General features: G+C 32.8%; 2 protein-coding genes and 2 non-coding genes across 4 annotated transcripts in view; 3 read left to right on the top strand and 1 right to left on the bottom strand.

Annotated features, from left to right (window-relative positions):
* Positions 1–9755, bottom strand: part of LOC143052237 (transmembrane 9 superfamily member 4-like) — a 29540-nt gene extending 19785 nt beyond the window's left edge. Inside the window, exons 1-4 of the mRNA XM_076225230.1 lie at positions 9652–9755; positions 7374–7463; positions 6670–6772; positions 6113–6156 (exon numbers count right to left, since the gene is read on the bottom strand). Coding sequence (XP_076081345.1) covers positions 6113–6156; positions 6670–6772; positions 7374–7463; positions 9652–9684 — 270 coding nt within the window. The 5' untranslated portion in view covers positions 9685–9755. The remainder of the gene's footprint in view (positions 1–6112; positions 6157–6669; positions 6773–7373; positions 7464–9651) is intronic.
* Positions 9756–10051: 296 nt separating this feature from the next.
* On the top strand, positions 10052–19467 carry LOC143052229 (small ribosomal subunit protein uS10). Its single transcript, XM_076225219.1, has 4 exons — positions 10052–10181; positions 15595–15691; positions 18532–18731; positions 19368–19467. The coding sequence occupies exons 1-4, from the start codon at positions 10179–10181 to the stop codon at positions 19422–19424; spliced, it is 357 nt and encodes a 118-aa protein (XP_076081334.1). The 5' UTR covers positions 10052–10178; the 3' UTR covers positions 19425–19467.
* LOC143061567 (small nucleolar RNA SNORA53) lies at positions 16109–16303 on the top strand. Its single transcript, XR_012974474.1, has one exon. It is a non-coding gene; the product is annotated as a small nucleolar RNA SNORA53 (small nucleolar RNA).
* Positions 18260–18454, top strand: LOC143061568 (small nucleolar RNA SNORA53). Its single transcript, XR_012974475.1, has one exon. It is a non-coding gene; the product is annotated as a small nucleolar RNA SNORA53 (small nucleolar RNA).
* Positions 19468–24541: the final 5074 nt, after the last annotated feature.

The raw sequence follows: 24541 nt of genomic DNA, 5'->3' as shown, positions 1-24541 counted from the left end.
AATTTAAACATAATTCAGGTACAGACATTTATTATTCAGGACGTACAGATGGTAGACACCAGGAAGGAGTAGCTATTCTATTGAGTAAGAGGGCAAGCAAGTCTGTTGTAGAATGGATAGCAATAAATGAAAGAATAATAAAAATACGAATGAAGACCAGTTATGGACACATGACCGTTATCCAATGCTATGCCCCAACAAATGATTATACAGATAATGAGAAAGAGATTTTTTATGATAAATTAAATCAGATCATAATGGATACACCAAAGCATGATGTACTTACCATCATTGGAGATTTTAATGCAAAAGTAGGTTCAACTAACATAGGTTCAGAAGAAGTGATGGGAAAACATGGGCTTGGAGAAATTAACAACAATGGTGAAAGATTAGTGGAGATGTGTACTATAAACAATCTGATAATTGGGGGAACAATCTTTGAACATAAAAACATACATAAAGCCACATGGGTGTCTCCAAATGGGAAAGTGAAAAACCAGATCGATCACATACTGATTAATAAGAAATGGAGGTCATCATTATTAGGCCACGGTTTTTTAATTTGTTGGTTTACGGATTTTCCCCATGAAAAAGTCGGGTCGGTCGGTCGGGAAAAAAAAAGAAAAAAAAATCATCTTTGAAGACAAAAAAATATATGCAAAATCAATATATATTTCACCTTTCTAGCAATATGTTTGTTATGCTATTTTATCATCATTTCTAAAATTTTAGTTCGATGAAATATTATTGCACAGCTGTTATAAACTACGCATGACATTGTCTAGTAATTTACAGTAAAAAAAAAGGGGATGCACGGACAAAGACGAAATTAAATCATCATTTCAGAAACAAGAAAAATAGATTCGCGTAGCTCTTAATCAATTCCAGAAAACTTGGTAAATAATGATCTTCAAGCACGAAAACTGATATAGAAAAAATGCATAAACGTCATACGAAAATAAGTTTCAACACACGTGTCAAAAACCTAATAGAATCGTCCACTGGAAAAACGATATCGGGTTAATCTGTTGTCTTGCATTCCCGTTTTTTTATTCAAATGAACGACATTTTTTTTATTACCTATAAAAACAAGAAAATTCCTAATGATTTGTTAATATTCAGTTCTTTAATTTGATGCCTTCACCCTGTCCACATTTGGACAAGTCTATTTCTATGAGATGATGCATCTTACGGACTGATGACAAATAAGGTACACGAACTTATTGTGTAATTGGTTTTAAACACAAGTTTCGTTCCGCAAAATTATTTGCGCAAACGACATTTCAAGGTCAGTTATAATTGATTTGTCTATATTTAGAAACGTAAACTGGAAGGGTTTTTTTTCACACCAGAAAGTGTTGTCAATTTTGTTAGTGGTTAATGCATTTCATTTCAGGAAAAAAAATATTTTAATTATTTTTCAGGGATAATGCATTTGTTAAGGTCGGCGGGAATAAAAAAGCGTGAAAAGTGAATTTTATTTTTATTCTGGAAATCAGCAAAATCGGGTCGGCGGATCCGTAAACCAATAAATTAAAAAATCCTGGCCTTAGATGTGAAAGTGAAAAGAGGTGCAGATGTATACAGCGATCATCACCTAGTCATTGGAAAGATCAGACTAAAATTAAGAAAAAATAAATGCAAAACACCAAGCAAGATCATAGACTTTGGAAAACTTAAACAACCTGAAATACAACAAAACTTCAATATAGAACTGAAGAACAGATTTGAGGTCTTACAACTTGAAGAAAATGAGATTGACATAAACTCTAAATGGCAACATATGAGTGAAATTTATTTAAAAACAAGTGAAAACATCTTAGGTTACAAGAATAAAGAAAGAAAGGAATGGATATCTGAAAAAACCTGGGCTCTAATTATGGGGCCTAAAATAAAATATTGTTTGTTTCCCCAATCCCGACCGACCGGGAAAAATCGCCGCGACCGGAATAATTTTATTGCCGATTTTGTGTAGAATTTTTTTTTATCGAAATTCATGTGGTGGTGCGGTGCTCCTATGAAATGGACAAGTCAAATACATAAGACATAAGGAGACGCTGTTCTTCAAAGCGCCTTTGAAATCGGCATTGTTGAAAACGCATTGATGACGCGACTTGGCTTCTTATTCCACGTGGTCTCGGGTCTTTACGATATTCATAACAATATTCTCTAGATTGTTCATACATTTACATGGACGCCGTTCTGTCAGTTTTTGTTGCCGTTTATTCGGCTGGAAACTTTTTGGAAAGATTTTCGAAGAAGGAAATATTTGAAGACATATGTGAGGACGTTATAGCCGATTTAAAATTGACTGAAGAGGAGGAGGATGCTCTTGACAAAAAACACATCCTTGTATCAAAACAAAGTGTTTCTACTGAAATATTTAGTCCACACTACGATGATGACATGAAACTTGCACTAGACTTTAATAAAGACTTTTTGTTTATGTAATTTATACTGGTTTCTCGTTTTTTTATATAGATTAGACCGTTGGTTTTCCCCTTTGAATGGTTTAACACTTGTAATTTTGGGGCCCTTTATACAAGCCTTTATAGCTTGTTTGGTGTGAGCCAAGGCTCCGTGTTGAAGGCCGTACCTTGACCTATAATTGTTTACCTTTATAAATTGTTATTTGGATAGAGAGTTGTCTCATTGGCACTCATACCACATCTTCCTATACCTATTTAAGTTTTGGAAATTTTGCATTGACGTTAATATTGATGGGACCTCTACAGAAAAAGAAGCCTCCTCCTCAAATGTTGTCAACACCTTTGACAAAATGATGGGAGCCAGTCAAGCTGTCAACAAATTTTCTAAGGGAAAAGAAGAAGCTATTAACAAGTTAACAGGTATGCATAATAAGTGACCGTCCCAACATCTACATGTATTTCTTGCAAGCAAAGGTAGACTTTTTTAGGATAAGGAGAGTCTCCTCACCTTTGTTTGCATTCCTTTTCTTGCAAATTTTCAAACCCCTTTACCTAAATTCCCTAATGATTTCCTTATGCCCTTACTTATTTAACCCCAGGCCTGAAAGCAATTGATTTAAATTAATCATTTGGTCCCTAATAAAAGCAGATCACTCCACACTAGTCTTGTTAAAGGAGACAGCCCATGCATACTTCTCTAAATAGTGGTAACTGTTCGAGAATCCAGAGCATTTGACAGACTGCTAACCAAGTATGACTACTGTTGGGGATCTGTTATCACACCTGAAGGTTTGCTTTTATAGTATTACCAAAATATATTCTTTTCACTTTTAATATATAATAACATGGTCTTGCATAGCATGATTTTGTGACCCAACATTGAATGACATTTCCACATTTAACAAACACTCTCAGTTGATTGTATTTTATATGCATGTTCCATTGAGTTATTCAGTGTTTGATATGGGTTCAATGTTCAAATCCTTCTTTCAGTGGAAAATTGCATACTTCAGTGAACGGTTTAAACTTCATTCTACTAGAACACTCTCTGACGTTGAACTTGGACAGATTTCTGACAGATTATAATGCTTAATATAATAAACAGAAGGCTCAGTATTTTAGACATTTTCTTCATTGAAAATTCCCAATATATATATACAAAGTACTCTAGGATATTATTTTTTATTTATTAAAGATCTCTGTTGTTCTTTATTTCAGGTGATGCTGTTGAAGGCGTGGTGAATGTGCACCTACAAATAGACTGTGATGTACACATGTGGAATTTCCGTATTATGACTCTACCGTGGCACAGCCCGATATATGTGCCTCCTGTGCAGCTGTGGGGGCAACAAAGACTGTGTCATTATTGGAAAATTACCACTCAAAAGAAACCCAATTAAATAAACTATTTCAATTTATACATAGAGTTTTATTAATAAGTCTGACATGAGGAAACTGATAGCTTAATACACACTAGAATTTAAAATACAGCCCTATAATGATGGTTTGTAATTTCCTATTTACAAGTACCAAAAAAATAAAATAATTTACCTACCTACCTACCCTCACCTGACTTGATAGGGTCGGGTTTGGGGAAACAAACAATTATTTATTTTTGGCCTGGAAAGAAAACTGTTAAAATCAAAAACCAACCAAGCAACAGGAGAACAACAAGAGAGAACAAAAGATCTATACAATAGTAAGGAAAAGGAAGTGAAAAAGAATGCTAAGGCAGACAAAAAGGCATACATAGATAAGATTGCAGAAGAGGCTGAAAATGCATCTAAAGTTGGAGATATGAGAAAGCTATATAACATTACAAAACAGCTTAGTGGCAGAGTAAATACCAACAGTACTCACATCAAAGATAAAGATGGTCAGACAATATGCAAATTTGAGAAACAACTGGAAAGATGGAAAGAGCATTTTGAAGAGGTGTTGAATAGGCCTGAACCAGAAATCTCAGTTGACAGGACAGAGGAAGCTCCACCACCAATAGAAATAGAAATGGGACCCATAACAGATGATGAGATCAAAGCAGCCATTAAAAAACTTAAAAACAACAAAGCTCCTGGGGTAGATGGCATACCAGCAGAAGTACTAAAATCAGACATAAATCTCAACGTGAACATCCTACGTGATTTGCTGAATGAAATATGGGAAAAAAGAAATACTACCTACCCAGTGGAAAGATGGTATCATCATAAAACTACCAAAGAAAGGTAACCTTACAGATTGTAACAACTGGCGTGGAATTACTTTACTATCAGTGCCTGGTAAGATACTTTGTAGAATAATTTTAGAACGAATCAAAGACAAAATCGATACCATTCTACGGGAAGAACAAAGTGGATTTAGAACAAACCGTGCATGTATAGATAACATCCTCATACTGAGAAATATTATAGAACAGGCACTAGAATGGAGGTCACCCATATATATAAATTATGTGGATTTCGAAAAAGCCTTTGATAGCGTCCATAGAGAGTCACTCTGGTACATCATGAGTATGTATGGAATTCCACAAAAAATAATTAACATCATTATGGAAATGTATGATGGTTTTAGATGTGCAGTCAGACATGATGGAAAACTATCAGATTGGTTTTTAATAACATCTGGAGTAAGACAGGGATGCATAATATCTCCTTTTCTCTTTATATTGGTGGTTGACTGGGTAATGAAGAAGACAACAACTGAAAATCATGGTATACAGTGGGGACTAACAACATTTTTGGAGGACATGGACTTTGCTGATGATATCAGCCTCTTTTCTCATACACATGAACACATGCAGAAAAAGACAGATAAAGTAACATCAGAGGCAGCAAAAGTAGGACTGAAGATAAATGTAAAGAAAACTAAGGTGATGAAGATAGGTACAAAGAACAATAAAGCAATAACAGTGAATGGAAAAGAACTGGAACAAGTAAACTCATTTAATTATCTTGGTAGTAGAGTAAATGCAGAAGGAAATATTGAAGAAGAAGTTAACATCCGTATTGGCAAAGCAGCTTCTGCATTCAAAAACCTGAATAACATATGGAAAAACAACAAAATATCCAGAAAGACAAAGATCAGATTGTATGTGAGCAATGTAAGATCAGCTCTGTTGTACGGTTCAGAAACATGGAAAACAACCAAAAAAGTAGAAAGTCGAATTAGAGGATTCGAAGGACGCTGTTTGAGACGAATAATTAACATCAGATGGCCAAGTGTAATTTCAAACAGTGAACTATCAGAAAGAACAGGTGTGAAGAATATAGTGAATGAAATCATGAGAAGGCGGTGGAAATATATTGGACATATACTGCGAATGGATAACAACCGGCATGTGAAAAAGGTATTGACATGGACACCGCAAGGGAAAAGAAAGCCTGGAAGACCGAAAGGCACATGGAGGAGAGATATAGCAGCAGAGATAAAAAGACATGGATACACCTGGAAACAAATAGAAAGAATCGCGAAAGATAGAACGAGTTGGAGGTCCCTTGTTGATGCCTTATGTGTTCAAGAACATGAAGAGGATTAAGTAAGTAAGTATCTTGTAATTAAATTAACATTTGTTTTAAAATACATTACAGTTTTTCTGTTTATCTATCTGGTATTTTCTTTTGTTTTCTAACATGTTTTATCTTATAAAATAAACACATTTGAATCCAACTCTCAGAAGTCATACTTACTTTGTAGGGAGTATTTACAATTCTGTCTCCTCTAAGAACTTCACCTAAAAACAGAAAATAACAATGGTATTTAATGTTTTCAATCAGAAGACAGGAAAACCCTTATCAAAGATTACTAAATATTTTTCTCTATAGTTTGCGTTTCCAGATTTTGTGTGATTTTCTTCCTCTAAGCTGATCAATGTATCATCTCCTGAAGAGGCATACATTTTCATGGGTACATTACTATTTTTTTAGATTAAAGAAACATTGTTTTATTGTAAATATTTGATTTTTTGGTTTTTCTAAAGTATGTATGCCTTTAGCATGTTTAGCATCTTAAGACAAATAGCACTTTGTTGAACATTTTAATAGTGGTTTACCTATACCCAGGAAATCAACAAAAAAGAGCGCACTTAAAAACTTAGTAGCTATAGTATATCTGACAGTCTGAGATGACAATTTAACCTTTCTTCTTAACCATTATTTGACCTACAATACAGATTGTTAGAATGTCATTTTAACATAATGAAATATATTAACAAAATGATACATCAACATATGTATATGACTTTTACCTAGATTTTCTGCTTTATAGTCTTTTCCACCTATAGGTTCACAGAATGGTGATGAATAGTAGTCAAATGGCAGCTGTGTTTTTACACTCGTCATTTTGACAGCCTACAAATTAAAATGAATATCATTATTGTGAAAAATAGTCTTATTAAACTAGAACTGTGATATCCCCATCCAGCAATACTATTAGTTTTACTTTTATACCACATATATTACCATTTTAATGTAAGTATTAAAGTTAGTTTGAATGTCTCGCCTTTAACATGTAGAACGAGGAACATATTCATGTACAATGTATCGTGACTTTGAACATACCTAAGTAATGTTTTACAATTTAATAGTATCATCAATAATCATTCAGCCCATTTATTATGAAAAAAGCATCACAAGACATTTAGGACAGACAAATACTTTTATGAGGGTAAATTATTGTTCACAGGTTAATATTGAATGGAGCTTAGACTATGAAGAAAATACAAGTAATTTTAAAGTCATAACAAACCACTTAAAATGTCAATCATTTCATCATAAAACTTTTATTCAAGGAATTTTTTATTGATTTTTCCGAAAATATTAATGGTTTCTAATAATCATGATAATTGCAGCAGATGTTATAAATTATTTACCACATTTTTAACAAAAAATATTAAAGACAGGAAGGAATGGTTTTAGAATCTTTATATTCATACTGTTAAGAATGTCTCACCCTAACTTCTACTGCTTCTTCTCTGTTAAATTCTACAGGTGCTACTCCTGGTACATAGAATCCATTACAGTAAGTAGCCATAATAACAACCTGTAATTAGAACAAAATAATTTTACAGAGTGTGAATCTGTCATTATCATTTTTCATCAACCAAGTTGTGAGCCCAATAAACATATTGATACTTTGGTATATAGCTGGATTTGGTCTCCAAATGACCTAAGATCTGCTCTGAATAACCTTCTGACAGCAAGTTAAATCTATAAAAACACTAAAGATAAATACAGCTTAATTCTGATTTTCCATGTTGTTAAAAACATGCATACAAGTCAAGGGAAATATCGAAACATGAAGATTATGAGAAGAACATTATAGCAGAGTTCGACACTAACGCTAGCCCGCTACTAGTAACTTTTGTGTCGGGCTAGTAAATGTCCGTGGCGCGGTAGCCCGAGGGGCTAGTAAATTTATTTGTCATTGAACATCAATCTGATGTACTTTCGGCAAAGTACAGTCCAAACGCCGGTCATATCTGACAACTTCGTCGAATATTGTCTACACTGGTTCCACGACCTCTTTATTTACATACAGATACAGATACTGGAGGGTAAATTTTCTACCGTAAACCAGTCGCTATATACAGTCAACTCGGTCTAAGATTACTCGGTTCATGAAGTAAGAATGCACCACGTTTCAAGATAACCTGTTTTGAAATAAACATTAATTATACTGCATATACATTTTGGTTTTATTAAATTTTATAATTAATCACATCAGAGATCCTGATAAATCGTGTGCATAGTTTAGCCTTATCTATTACATAGTCGTCACGTAAATAGTTTAAATTGGAAATGTCCTTTCGTTCTAAAAATAGAGCGTTGAAAGGTTCCCTGTTGAATTTTTCCTTTACTCCAAAGGTACACGTGGTGATGAAAACTTTTCGATCTTCTCTGTCTTTATCGAATTAGCGTTTGTCATGTCGTCATAATTCTTTTCGTATTGCTCGGGATTTATCATTACAGTTGCAATGGACTGAAACGAAAGTAAATTTCCGGTAATAATATTAAATGTGATTAGCTTCATTTTGAGAGCTGAGGGGTGTTGATGATAACAAGACTAAGCCATTGGTATCAAAAAGCGTCCATTGCACGTACCGGGATGTATGCATGTCATAATGCATTAACGAGAACAGGGTTAAAACTCGTCATGAGACAATTCAGTTTTTAATTTGATTATTCTAGTTAAGTTTTTTGTAAGCAAAAAAAGTGTTCCATGAAATTGTGTCTTCTTGAACTATATTTCACAATTCATCTGACAAACAAGTTCCTGCCGTTAGATTTCTTTGGTGTACATTTTTTTTTTATTTTATTTTTTTTTTTTTTTTTTTTATGAAGATATAAATAAGTATGAAATAATTATTTTTCAGACTGAAAACATCTTCTTTAAAGGCCTCAGAATGCAGGATTTTGCATCTAAATTTCAAAAAATTTCGGGGGGGGGGGGGGGCATGACCCCTGACCCCCATAGCAAGTTCGCGGGCCGTTGGCCCACTCACCGGGCTATCTGACACAGAACAGGGCTAGTTGAATATAATTTTTACTAGCCCTGCCTACAAAAGTTAGTGTCAACCCCTGTATAGGACAGTTGTTTAAATTCAATCCTTTTGTTGTATATACTATTTAAAGCAAGACAATCTCAAGAATCTGAGATGTTCCTTGATGTTTAGAAGAAAACGGTTGACGTGAGGGCATGGCCCTGAGCCAATGGTATAAGTCCACAGATTGCTTAAAGCAATCGTATCCCAAAAACTGAGAGCAGAGTAATGCAATCCAATAAAATGAGCACTTGTGTGCTGCCAACATTTCTAAAACAAATCTTGTTCATTCCTAAATATACTTTAAAACGATTTTACAATTGAATCATGCGATCAGAAATTATTCGTTTTTGAAATGAATATTTTACCACTGCAAACTATAATCCAAAATCAAAATACGCTTTCATATTGAGTTTTTTTTTCATCAACTCTACCGTGTAAATAAACAGAAGAGAAATGCAGGAGATAAGCTCAATCTTTAACTATAAAATCTGTAACTTAGAAACCGGATCATAAATAATTTTTATGAATACTGTTTTGTCAAAACAGGTGATAGGATTTGTCGTGCATAAGCGCCCACCAATGCAAAAAGTCATTGTTATAAAGCATCAAAGTAATGACAGTATTGATATGAAGATAATATGTGTGCAAGGAGTTTTTCTGGAATAATTTTAATGGAATTCTTACGCCGGCAAGAAGAAGTATCATTTTCGTCGCCATTTTGCCTGCTAAACGTGGAATCAAACGTCACTTCCCCTTTATTTTGATAAAAAATATAAACTTATAAATTTATTTTAAATTTTGACTACCATTTTCTTTTTGCAAATATTTCATATATATACATATGATTAAACGTCAATCAACATTTAACTCAAGTTTCACTTTTATAAATCCGAAACTATACAGATTATTCCAAGTCTAAAATGGGGAAATAAGACAGTGAAAATTTTAGATAATTTTAATTTTTGTACTGACCAGTCAACTTCACATTACGATATCATTATTTTTATGAAAGATTATAAGATACTTTTAAAGGGAATACAAAATTTATTTGTTGAATCAATAGACATCAGATGGTAAAAATAATATCTCCCCATTATTAATTAATCAACTACCCCAACAACCATGTGCTTTCTTTTCTGAAAAACTGCCTGGTAGCTGGAAGTGTTTGGCTCACCTCTGTTTAAAGATTCTTTAATTAAGTCGGCCAGAAAATGGTACTACTATTCAGTTTTCAGAATGTTATATATATTACAATATGAATGATAAATGATCGCTGAAAATATGAAGATGTTGGTTGCATCTCACCAACTTTCTCTGTGACTTGACACAAATTATACCTATAAATGATATATCCCTACATAGGTATCCATAGGTATTAGTCCAAATAATTATTAATGAATGATTGATAGACAATACACTACAAAAGTATTTATAAGGTTTGCCTGCATGAGGGTAGGAATGGCCTGTAGCACCAGTCATCAAACTAATTTTTGGCTACTGCAAATTAGTCGCAAGTGTAAAATTGGTTTAAATTTTCTGATTTGTCAAAAGATGCTTGGGCCAAAAAATAGTATGTACATTTTTATTTGGCAGCATTTTCCTTCGATTTTTTGAGGAAAGACGGCTTCAAGCCGTCAATCCCCTATGGGGTTGACCGGAATCCGGGTCCGTTCACGCCCATTCACGTTCGCACCCACTCATGTTCGCCCCCTTTCACGTTCGCACCCACTCATGTTCGCCCCCTTTCACTTTCGCACCCTACATCTTCGCGCCAAATTTTAATTGGTTTTGTGTTTAATAACTTTGTAATCAAGTTTTGGCAAGTAGTATTCTTATAAGTATAATTGTTTTCATTGTCCTCAAAATGAAGTGAGACAGCTTTTTTTTTTTTGTGTTGAATAAATCTTAATCATGTTTTGGATAGTGTATTGTTAAAAAAAAATAATATTCCTTTCTAAATAAATTGGGATTCTGTCAACGTTTTATTTTGTGTTGAATAACTCTTAATCATGTTTTGGTTAGTGTATTGCTATATTTTATTGTTTCATAGTTTCAGATCAAAGGTACCAAGCTGTTAAAAACAATTAATAAATTATCTTTTGTGTTTTACAAGTTTAAAATCTTCAATCTTTTTCTCATACCAAGCTATAAATAAATTCAGTATTTACACGAAAGCAATTAAAAACAACAATCATGCTTTTCCAATTATTCAACTGGAATTTGAATTAAAATTGGGTGCGAACGTGTAGGGTGCGAAAGTATATTGAGCACGAACGGACCTGATACCGGTTGACCGGAGTGACATTCCCTTACATCATTGATTTTGTTTTTATAGTGTGGAAAACCCCCCAACAAATCTTACAGAGATTGATGAGAAGGAAACGCACAAATGAATAGATTGACTTTAAACACTTTTCTACACATTTCCGTTCTGTTTGTAGCGAAATGATCGTATTTTGAGCTCACTAATTACGTTTCTTTTACAATCCGGAAAAATCAGTATGACGAGATATTCTAAATATATCCAACCTACATTATATTTTATAATGACATCATTGTTGGAATGCCACACCGTATGCAGAAGCAGGGATATCCTTCACTGGTTTGTTAAATCATTCTCAGAGTTCGTGTACTAATTATAAATTGTTACTTGTTAGATTTAAACATAATTATGTTTGCTGTAGATGATTTAAACATCATCATGCAATACTTTAATTTGTAGGTCAACAACTTTCAAAGTAATCAAAGTTCGTGGAGATAAATGAGATTGGGGAGAGAAATGATTTTTTTCATTTTTTCTGTAAAATTCTGTTTTGTGAATCTTCCTCCAAATCAGGAGCACCTCAATTAATGAGTAATTATCCACTAAAATAAAAGTTTAAGCCTATTTATTCATGAAATTTACAAATATTTGAAAATATAGGATCTGGAAACCAGCTTCACACAGTTTACATAAATCATATTATTTTTTATTAGTATCTGTATCCCTGTGATGAGAGTTGTAACTGGGAACTTTATCAATGGAAATTTAAAATTTAATGGATTTTTCAGTCCTAACTTTCTTAAGGGAGTTCGCTTCTCAGTTTCAAAGTAATTAACTTTTTGAAACACTAGTTTATATTGATAGTGGATTAATAAAGGACTTCAAAGAGCAAAAAAAATATATAGGTCACCGTGCTCGTTTTCGATATATTAGCCATTGAAATTTTGGCGGGAAAAAATTCTCTCTTGACTTTTCATAGCTTTATCATTGACAAGTTAAAGTCCTCAAAAACTATTAAAAAGTAATTAACATTTTAAAAGACTTTAACAGACAGCTTATCATTACAAATGTAAAAGAATTATAAAAAGAAAAATGGGGGTCACCGGGCAAAATTAGCTAATGCATTCAAATGGATAAAACCAGAGGATTCCGAAAATTTTACCAAAATTCCAAAACATGACAAGCCAGCTTCCTTAAGAAAAGAAATAAAAATCTTGGAGTTCTGTCACAAAAAATGGAAAATGGCCTAGCCTGCAGTTCAGTGGTACACAATTAAGATTTCAGAAAACATTGTAGTTGATGTTAAATGACAGAAATCAGTTGAAATTCACATAATTAACTATCAACTTTAATAGAATGTTTAGATTTAGAAGAAGCAGATCTATTGGTCCAAATTGAATCCTAAACTAAGGAAACACAAAATTAGATTAAACAACAACAATTGACTTCAATATTGTCAACCTTTCTACGTGTTCTAGCTGTTCTTTTTTTATTCTTTATATGAAGACTATAAAAAGATACCCCCAAAAAAAAATAGAGACAAGGGTCGTCTTTCCCGTCAGAGCTATTCAGCTCTTTGATTATTATTTTGGCCAAATCTTGTATATTTGCTCTATGAAGAGTTGGCAGAACTGCTGATCAACCCTACTAATTAAACATGAAAATTTTATTGCAGTAAAAGTATACAGAGTTCGCAAAAATGGTTGGTCCTATTGGTCAAAATGAGGCTCGGACCAGTATATTGAAAGCTAGTGTCGGTCCCGAATACCGATCTAAAAACGGCCATTACAGTGCCTTTTTTATCGGTAATTAGTTGTACCGCAACTAATTCCAATATGTGTTTACATTGGTCTTCAGATGAACCTGCTGCTAATTTCCGGTACTGGTTTTCTGTTGTAAAGAAACTGAAACCTATGGAAACTAAAGTGCCAATCTACACGTGGCCAGCTAAATTTGTTCATGGCAAACAATCGGCGATTGAAATCTTAGAAGGAGATAACAAATACTGAGAAAATGATTCAGATGATGAAATGGATAGAAAAAATGACTTTAAATAAGAACAATCAGAAGATCAGAACTGGTCCTTCATTATTAATTTGTCCGTGGCTGTGAAAAAAAAAACTAATATTAATAAAGTTACTTTTGGATAAAATATGTTATTATTTTTATTTTAGGATCAAATCGACAGATTTTTTTAGGACTGGCTAAAATTTTGTAGGACTGACAAATAATCTTGCTTTGTCGGTCCCATGACCGACGAATCAAACAAAGTTTTCGCGAGTATAAATGCTGTGACAATAAAAACAGGTTAAAAAAAAGTACTCAATAGATCATAATCATAAGATGAAATATATACATATGTATAATGAAAATGACATAGCTATAGTTGCCTTCAGCTGAAATTTGTAGCAGTTATTGGTAAAAATAATCTACTATCAATCGCGTTCACTCGAGATATAGTATTTCACATTCCATTCAGAAATCGTCAAAAGAAAAACCACTACTGACCTACCTTTTAAGTGATCTCACTGTAATAATCCTGACCTTCACATTTTCCATAAGGCCACAATTAAAAATATTTCAGTTTGCCCAAACCCGACCCATGATGACTGGGTGTGGGTAGGTAGGTAGGCAAATTCTTTTTTTTTTTTTTTTTTTTATCAGAATTTGCATGAAAATATTAAAAGATCTTAAAACAGTATATCTTTTTTTTCCGTCAAACCTTTGTAGAGAAAACCAAAAGCCATGAATTTAAAACCTCTTTAAATAAATTAGTCTTCTATATGATTTGTATCCTGAGATGTTTATAACACTGACAATTGCTAGCTGTGTGAAAGGGCTGGTGGATTTATGAAGTGATTTTCAACAGTTCCATCAACACGATGTTTGTGTAAAAAAAAATATCAGCTGATTATGTAATGATTAAATTTGTTTGCAGTTTTTAAATCCTATTTCTATTAAAATAGATTAAATGTCCTAAAATATTTATATGAATTATTATCTACCATCCTTAGTTTGTGTCTTTTTTTATGTTTTGAAAACAAATTTGTATTTACATTATCACACAGGTAAACTAATTTGGCTATAAATAGATCAAAGCATGTTCTGTAGAATCTCTAAACTAAAAACGTATTTGTTATAATTTTATTTCTTTAAATAATCAAGTTTAAATTTTTGAAAATAATCATTATTGATAAAATATAATTGCATAAAGTTAACGTTTTCTGAAGACTATTTATTTTTAGGTCATGGTTCTAGAGGCTTCCTCACAAATTTGTATAAAAATCCAATATGGCGTCCATAACATGTTTTTACTTTTGTACATGTGAACAAAATATTTCTGTCAAAAGTCAGATTTCTCTTGTCAAAAGGGATTTATATTGCAATACATTATTCAGAGGGAGTAACATTCAGTTAAGATTATATTTCTGATTCTGTGAACAATTATAGTTTTATCAAATTCTCCCAAACAGCAACGTACTGATCTTGTCTAATGAGACTTGTAAATTTGAACTATTTGAATAAAAGGGCATCTAATTTACATGATAAAGAAAGATTATAATTAAAGACAACAATTTATCAAGAAATAATTCCTTTTTATTCAGTAAAAACAAAATCTTCTTGCAAGATTGTAAATTCGCAACTTCCGGATCCATTTCCTGTCAGAATAACATTGAAAATATTCGATTGCACATGGTTTTGAACAAATCTACCTGAATATTCTTATCAGATATTCGATAACACGATGAAATTAACATTGAGCATATAGGTAAGGGTTTGGTAGTACAGACAACTACAGCGTAAAAAAAACTGTGCCACTTCACATGTTTTACTTCTTTACGTTCGTTAAATCAGAAGATAAAAACAGAGAACATCGAATATCGATTAACTGCGTCTTTTATACGCTTTCTTTTAATCTTATTCACAGTTACTTTCAAACGCAAAGACGACAAACATTAAGTTTTGTACGATGACGGAGCGGACCCAAAAAAAATCCGAAAAAAAAAATTCTTCAAAAAAAAAACCAAAAAAAGAATTTGAGTCGGCGGGTTTATTTTGGGTCGGTCGCGTTTGGGCAAACATACAATCTTTTTATTTTGGCCTAATGTTTTCCATTGTTAATCCACCATCTTTGTTTCTATGAGGATCCTTTGTTTACATGTCACTTCCGGAATTTCCTGTAATGTTCTTGTCATTGGTGTGATAAAATTTCCCGCACTGTATATAAATTTTCTAAACTTAACTCCATGGAAACACTACCGGTAAAAACAATTGCAGATTCCACCATTCAAAATTGTCTTGGAAAATTGAGACCAATACATGCATGTTCTAATTAGGTAAATAAGTATGTTTTATTTTTTCAGTCCTACAAGGAAGGGAAAGCCCCTGCATCTGAGGAGGCAACAATTCATAGAATTAGAATCACTCTTACAAGCAGAAATGTCAAAAGTCTAGAAAAAGGTAAAGTACTTTTACATGTTCTAGAAAAGACAATCGCTGTTTTCCACTACTCTTGCATTGCAGCAACCTCCTTAAATATTACTCTTTGCAAAATAATTGTCTTTCTTGCTTGCTAATCATATTCATTAGTTAGTTTTTATGTTATGAATTATATAGGTTAGCAACTAAAGGTCACTGTATGGTATTCTATAATCTGCAAAACCCATACCTCAAATCAAGCTACAAATCAATAGTTTTCCTGCTTTCTCTAAACTTATGTGAGAAGTGTATTGCGATCGGTATAAAATAAGATGTGGTTTGATTGCCAAAGAGTCAACATATCCAGAAGCTGAAATGATTTCAGATATTTCATGAGCGAAGAAAGAATAGTTTGTGCGAAAATAGTTGCAGATTATTTTATTCAGTGTTGCAAAACAAAACACACTCCTTAGATCCACCTTTGGGACAAAATCATGGATGCCTGAAGTGACAATGTCCAACAACTTTATTGTTGTACCATCGAAGGTGCTTGAGTCATTGGTGTGTTATATTAGTATACCTCAGACTGCAGACTTGCGACTGTTGCAGATCTAACGATCACTATGGCAACAGTTGGCTGTTTTCTGGGACAAGACTATTTTTATAAAATTGAAACATTTCAAATGCTATGCAATTTTTTATTTATTATTTTTTAATAAGAGAAGAACTTTAAAAGTTGAGAGAGAATTGTTTTCCACAAATATTTATCTTGTTTCAGGGCTCACGCTACCAGGCGACTTGGGCGAAGAAGTCGCCTTCTCGACCGTCACTTCGCTTTCCCCGACCCCCAAAAGCGAAAACAAGTCGCCCTGTTCTTGACGATAGTCGCTTTCAGTCGCTTCCGTCATCAGACATTTTCAATTTTTACCAAGTTGATGAAACATCAATTTTTTACTGATAATTAAAGAAATTCAGACATAAACGATTCATTATCTTTAGAAAAGAGGTTGAAGCATTGTCTTCGCAGTGTGTAGCAGGTTATTTGATAAAAATACAACTTTTTATCACTTCGTGCATTTCCGCAACTTGCGCAAGTTCCGGTGCTTGTTACTCGAAAACGTACATCAACCTAAATTACGGCGGCAAAATAAGTTTGTTACTTCATTTAAACGTGATAAAAGTTGCCTCCAGTAAATGTTTAATCCATTTATTGCATTAAAACCGTCATGTTCCTTTCCAAATAACTTGTCAAACATCGTTTATTTTTGTAAATTTTCTTGCATTCGTCCGCCATTGACCGATTTCTAAACTACGGATCTGAACCAGACCAGCTATGACCGAAATCCGTACTTTTACAATAATTACTACGGATGCACGGATGGAACAGCTGACAGAAGAATATTGATCCCAAAAGGGAAAAAATACGCATTCCACACGCATTAAGAGACTTTTGGTTACATCTAATTCATTGGTGTATATAATTCCCATTGTTTCAAACTATTGATTAAAGTTGCTTAACTCTGAGACTATTATACTAATATCAATATATTATGGCCCAGCTTAATAACTTTTATATTTTTTTTATGAGAAACACTGAATTTCATACACAAGATAATTTTTAATAAAATTGTAATTGATATATTATAATTTCTTTACATTTTTTAAAATAAGATTATTTTTTTAGTGCTAGATATTTAGTTGGTAGGTTCTCACAAGAACCTTAGTAAAACTTAAACAACTTTTAATTTCAAATGTTACTTTAATTGTAATTTTTTACTCATATGAATTGAACAACATAAAAAGAACATTATTTACATATGGCCCTTTATACTATTGTAAAATCCAAACAGCGCATCGTGCGAATGAGCACTTCTATTTCAAATCTCACCACTTCTCCCTATCAGTTTCAAAAAGAGAAGTCACTTCTCCCTATAATTCTTAAGTAGTGTGAGCCCTGTTGTTTGTGTGTGTTGTTGATAACTAGTTTTAACTATACATGAAAGATTTATTATTTGCATGGAATGAATGTTTAATTAGGAATTGATCACTTTGGAAATCATTTAGTGTAGTCCAATATTCATATGTACATGTAATACATTGCAAAAGTTTCTAAATAAAATATTGATTTTCAAGTTATTTCCAATTCTGAATTCAGAATATTTTTATCCACAATGGGATTACTAGTCGGGTTCGAGGAGATAGAAAAGTATCTTCAAGCATATGAAAGAAATCATTTCATACTCTAGTAATAGTGCCCACAAATTAATAATGAATGACTTCACTGCATTGAAGACCCATTGGGGGACTTCATCTACTGTCTGCTCTTTGGTTGGGTTATTGTCTCTTAAACATATTCCCCATTTCCATTCTCAATTTTATTAAAAAATTTATTAAATGCTGACAGCAAAAACATAATTGTCTTTCATTATTTATTGACAAAATATTCAGTAGAAGCCAGGATGCAGGTAACATATTTATGACTTTACCTAACCAGTTTTCCCACTATCTTAAAAATTACTTGAAACGTGCCTTCTCTCAGCGTCATGATTGAAAAATACATTTTCTGTATAATGAGTTGCAGAAAATGTTTTATGCATTGTTGCAAGACAATACACACTCCTTAGATCCACCTTTGGGACAGAGTCATGGATGCTTGAAGTGACAAAGTCCAGCAACTTTATTGTTGTACCATCGAAGGTGCTTGAGTCATTCGTGTGTAATATCAGTATACCTCAGACTGCAGACTTGGGACTGTTGCAGATCTAACGATCACTATGGCAACAGTTGGCTGTTTTCTGGGACACAATTATTTTCATGAACTTTAAAATCATATCAAATGGTTAGTTATCATTTACTTAATATATATCTTTTTATATTGGCAGTGTGTGCAGATTTGATAAAGGGAGCAAAGGAGAAGTCTTTGAAGGTTAAAGGACCAGTCCGTATGCCAACCAAGGTTCTTCGTATTACCACACGTAAGACCCCCTGTGGAGAAGGTTCTAAAACCTGGGACAGATTCCAGATGAGGATCCACAAACGTCTGATTGATTTACACAGTCCTTCAGAAATTGTCAAACAGATTGTATCCTTTTTTGTGTATTTAACATCACATGTTATGAATGAGATTTAACATCACATGTTATGAATGAGATGAGAATGGGGTAGAAATTAAATTAACAGCAAACCATAAGATTAAGTCCAGCAGTAATTTTGTTAAGCCTAGAATAAATTTGGCATATCTATACATTAATCTCCCTTGAAATCCTAGCTCAAAAAGATGTTTCTCAAAATTTAGGATTTTCAACAAATTACCCTAAAATTATCACAAAAATATTGGTAATCCATTATTGTATGCATTTTTTTTAGTAAACGTTTTTCACATCTAGAGATTCGTATGAAACTCCCTTGAACTACAAACGTACAAAAAAATAATTATGGAATAATAAGTCTTTTACAGCCCAGACTAATATTTCAATATACTGCAAAAAAGGACAATTACTTTTAAAAGTAAAATAGAAATTTTGTCAAGATTTCAATATTAGAAGAACTGCAACATGTGTTCAAGTTTTAACATAGACCAACAATGAAAGAAATTAAGGTCCCATAGAGGAATATTTCACAGTTTTGTAGTTTTGCAAAACGTTTAAAAAGAAAATGAGTTGTGACAATGTAACAGTTGGAAATATTTTGTATGTTTTTATCCTTGACCTCTAACCAGACATCTATTAGCATTGAACCAGGAGTAGAGGTTGAAGTAACCATTGCTGATGCATAGAGGACTCCATTCCTTGAAAAATAATTAAAAAAATAGAAAAGATTGTTACGTTTTGTTAACTTGTACCTTTGAATCCTCAGTTTAGTTTTTTTACAACTGCAAAATTTTGCAGTCGTATAATGGTATGAGACTGTTGTAATTTAAAAAAAAAATGTTTTAAGACAAATATTTAACCATATAATAAAATTGAGAAAGGAAATGGTGAATATGTCAAAGCGACAACCACCCGACCATAGAGCAAACAACAGCCGAAGGCAACCAATGGGTCTTCAATGTAGCGAGAATTCCCGCACCCGTAGGTGTCCTTCAGCTGGCCCCTAAAATATGCATAATAGTACAGTGATAATGGACGTCATACTAAACTCCGAATTATACACAAGAAACTAAAATTTAAAATCATACAAGACTAACAAAGGCCAGAGGCTCCTGACTTGGGACAGGCGCAAAATTGCGGCGGGGTTAAACATGTTTATGAGATCTCAACCCTCCCCCTATACCTCTAGCCAATGTAGAAAAGTAAAAGAATAACAATACGCACATTAAAATTCAGTTCAAGAGAAGTCCGAGTCTGATGTCAAAAGATGTAACAAAAGAAAATAAATAAAATGACAATAATACATAAATAACAACAGACTACTAGCAGTTAACTGACATGCCAGCTCCAGACCTCAATTAAACTGATTGAAAGATTATGTCTTCATCATATGAATATCAGGTACAATCCCTCACAATTCCCTCACAAGCATGCTAAGTGTATGGATCGCTATGAAATTGTACCACAAAGTTTCAAATATCAAAAAAAGGTTGAGATTGATTTTGGATGTTATTGTCCAATCCATTTAGGAATTGGGGGCCAAAAATCAAGAATTTTCTTGTTTCCAGAGCAATAACTGCAGTGTGGTTCTCTAGTGCCCAAACAATAGGAAAAGATTGGCCAAACATAATACTTTGACTTTGTTTGGTTTCTTTCAAAATTGAATTATTGGCGATATTTGACTATTTTGGACCAAATTTTTAAAAGTTGGTCCAAATCAGGGTACAGAATGAATGAGCTTGATTTCAACAAGAATAAAATATATCAGGGTGTATTGAAATGCTAAATCTAGCCTGGAATTTGATTTTGTGTTATGGTATCTAATTGGTCCACATTGAGGTCTGAAGGGTTCAAAATTAAACTTTTTTGATATCATCAAAAATTAAATTCTTGTATTCTTTGTTATGCTGAATCGAACCATGTATTCATATTTTGGGTTTTGCACCATAATAGGAAATTGTCCAATTTTAAAAGTTCTTCCACCTCATTCTGAGTCAGAAATAAGGCAACAGTTGTATACCACTGTTCAAAAGTCACGAAATGTAGAGGGAGCAACTGAGACACTGAACTGCAACAATAACAACTGCCAATATGCATAGAAATACACTATTTGATATTAACTGACTTGGTACAGGACATTTTAATAAGAGCTGATACAGCCAAAATGACAACACCAAATGACCAGAATACAGCAATGAAAAAGAAATACATGAATGAATAATATAATAGTACATTACAACATGTATTAAAGTTAAATTGTAAACCGCAGATTAATAATGGACATTTCCCATTAATTGATGATAACATTGAGAATGGAAATGGGGAATTTGTCAAAGAGCATCATTGGGTCTTCAATGTAGCAAGAAACTCCAGCACACGGAGGAGTCCTTCTGGCCCCTTAACAAGCACAGGATATCGGAAACTTTTTCATTTGAATGGATCAACTCCACATAAAGTGGTGTATATATTATCATTGGTTATCTTTGAATTGATACAATTATGTAGACCGAATCCAAAAGTTCCAATTAATTTCGCAATACTAGTCTAAATAATTTCAACAATACTGACAAATAAGACGATGTGAAATGTTCTGAAAATATAGAATTTAAACCACAATTGATGAGACCTATTAGGTTTAGAAATAAGGGGTCCAAAACAAGCATTTATCTAGTTTGAGGATAAGTTGTGTATAAGTATTTTAATTGTTCTGGTATTGTACCCAATTTTTAATGCCAGTTTCAAGACGATAATTTGTGTAAAAGTGTATGAATCTTTCTGAAATTATACTGCACGATTCCATACTACAAAGGGCTGGTTAGGATTGACTTGTGGCTCCTCAGGTGGCAGGTACCAGTTTTGGTGTACCAGAACATGTGTCCCACGCAGAAATTTTGTTATAGTTAAGTATTGAGGTATATAATTGCATCATGTGCACTGAAAAAATAAATGAATGTAAATTCTAGGCTACTGTACTACACAAGTAAGTAGTTGCATACACAGGTTGGGGATTTCCTTCACATATAGGTCCAATCAGATGTCAAAATTGTGGTCTCCTCACTTGACGGCATCCAATCAAAGTGGGGAAAAAATTCAGTTTTATGTAAACAAAAATATCTTGAGATTTTGATGATAAGGATAGGTTCGGACAAGGCTCTAATTCACTGAATATCCTTTCTCTCTTGAATTTTGGCTAAAATTCTTGTCGGCTTTTAGCAGGATTCTGCAGGTGAGGATTAGATTGGTATCAAATCACCACATTTTTTGCCTTATTTGCAATGCATTTATAAATTTTTAAATCTCCATGCTGGACAGACACCCAAATTTAAAGGTTTTCTATATATTTACATAAGCACGCACACATCTTAGTTCCTTGAAACCATACATTTTATTTGTATATAAGCTTGAATGAATTTTCAAGAAAATAAAATCATAAATCCATGAAATTCTAAAGATTTATTGTAAAATAACTGGTTTCTGCCACCTCAAACCATTTATGAATAAGGGGAAACACCAGGGTTTTTTTCTGGTTAAAGGACAGTTAAGACAATTTCGAAAGCAGTGTAAGGAAGGTAATCCAAAAGTAATGTTCGAACTACTTCACACTGCTTTTAAATATGTGAAATTTGTCAATATATATAACTTCAGTATTAATAAACTGAGTGTTACTGGAAATTTGCCAATAAATTAAGTATAAGTATATATAAATCTTTGAAATTGAAACCACAAACAGGAAGGTTTGGATTGATTTTGAGGGTTATGGTCCCTTTGGTTACGGAATAAGGGGTATAAAAAGGGCCCAAATAAACTTGGTTTTAAACCTTTGTTAAGTGTCCAGACAATAACTTGTGGAACAGTGTATAGAATTGCCTGAATTGTATCGCAAGTTTCTACGCCACAAAAGGATGGTTAGAATTGGAGTTGACTTAATCTTAATTACTCTTTAGCTTTGTTTCTTTATGTTGGTACTCTGCTATTTGTTTGCTAATTCTAGTAAGAAATTTTTTAACTGTTTCTAGAAACATCAAATATTGTGATTTAAATATATATAATAATTAAGAAATTATTGTTACGAGATCATTAGCTGTTAATTTATTTTTAGAAGTTACAATTTAACCATGACTGTCATTTTATATTTTAATATTTTATGATAAATTGAAATAAGTCGTATTTTTGCAAACCCGATTAGAAATTTGAATTGAAATTATTTTTGAAATAAAGGAAAGGGGGGTACAATTTTTCTCATTTCAAATTTCAGAAATTAAGAAGAAAATTTCTTCAAATAATTGTTTTAAGGCGATAAATATTCAAAAGCAAAAAAAAAAAAAAAATACTATAAGACCACATTCATTCTGTGTCAGAAACCTGTGCTATGTCAACTATTTAATCACAATCCAAATTCAGAGCTATATCAAGCTTGAATGTAGTGTCCATACTTGCCCAAACTGTTCATGGTTCGAACTCTGCGGTCGTATAAAGCTGCGCCATGCGGAGCATCTGGTTGCAGAGAGGTATATTTATCTGGTTTATGCTGTCAAATATTTAATCTTGAGTCTAAATCGGTTGTTTTGGACAATTACTGAAAATCTTAGGTAGATAAGAAATACATGCTTCATGTATTCAATTTTTCTGCCCCCGCCTTAAAGATGGAAACATTTTGTTTTACACTTGTCCTTCTGAAATTGGTACAATGTTGTGTATCTAATACACAAAACACTAAATCAAGTTTGAAGTTGGATGCTATCACCTTTAATCTTTGTTATGTTGTGCTCATTTACAATTGACGACTAGCTTCACACTGGTCTTGGAGTCTGTTATGATATTGTAATTATTATGTTTATTTATGTTGGCCTAATTTGTGTTGTATGGCCTGATAGTTGTTTACCAAATAATCTTATAATTGTGCAGTTTAGGAAACACTGGAACAATCACAGAATGATTGGAACTTTCTAGAATGATCCTTATAAAAGATGCGTAATTTAAACTTCTACGTTATTCCAGAAACTTCCGTTGTAACTTTCCAGGATTTTCCACAATGTTCCATTATAGAGTGTTCTAGAATTTTCCATGACAACACTATATATACAGACACTAAAGTTAAACTCTCATAATTAAACTTGGACATAGACATTGATAGACATTAGTATTCACAGCATTTGGATTGACACTTTTATTCTACAAACAACATCATACTGGATTGTGACCATAGTAGTGAACGTAATATTCAGATTGGATTCCGAAAGATATACGGATACAGATAAAGATAAAAGATTGGACTCATATTTTGACAGTTAAGTTAACAGTAAAATTTGTGTAATACTTCTTGTAAATTTTTGTATAATAAATATTGTTAAATTTTACTATTGATTTGTGTCTTTTGTTGGCTACAATTTAAAGGCGATTTCTGGCCGTAACAGAAATTGGGGGCCCGTCCGGGATCTTAAAAATATTTTATTCAAAATTTGTTTAGTATTTGTATTATAACTAGCCAACAAAATTCTACAAAATGGCATTTGATGCTGGTAAATTTTTGAAAACGCCAGACCTGGAGAGTTTTGATAATTTAAAGAAAGAGGAATTAGTGTTGCTTGCTAAAGAACTGAAATTAGTTTTTAAAGTATCTATGAGAAAACAAATTATAAAAAATTTGGTTATAGACAAATTAGTGGACGCAGAAATTTTAGGTGAAGAGGCTCTTGAACTCAAGGTCGAAAATGTTGACGCCTTTAAATTAAAACAGCTTGAATTAGAACATGAACTTAAATTAAAAGAACTAGAAATGAAGGAAAGATTGGAAATGGATAAA

Source organism: Mytilus galloprovincialis, chromosome 1 (assembly GCF_965363235.1).
Source record: "Mytilus galloprovincialis chromosome 1, xbMytGall1.hap1.1, whole genome shotgun sequence".
In the NCBI taxonomy this organism is placed as follows: domain Eukaryota; kingdom Metazoa; phylum Mollusca; class Bivalvia; order Mytilida; family Mytilidae; genus Mytilus; species Mytilus galloprovincialis.
Note: the sequence above shows the minus strand (reverse complement) of the source record. Positions and strands in the feature narration are given on the sequence as shown.

Coding starts and splice junctions, on each gene's coding strand:
- LOC143052229 (XM_076225219.1), top strand. Junction 15,692..18,531: donor TGTCAAAAGTCTAGAAAAAG/GTAAAGTACTTT, acceptor TTATATTGGCAG/TGTGTGCAGATTTGATAAAG. Junction 18,732..19,367: donor CAGAAATTGTCAAACAGATT/GTATCCTTTTTT, acceptor ACCTCTAACCAG/ACATCTATTAGCATTGAACC.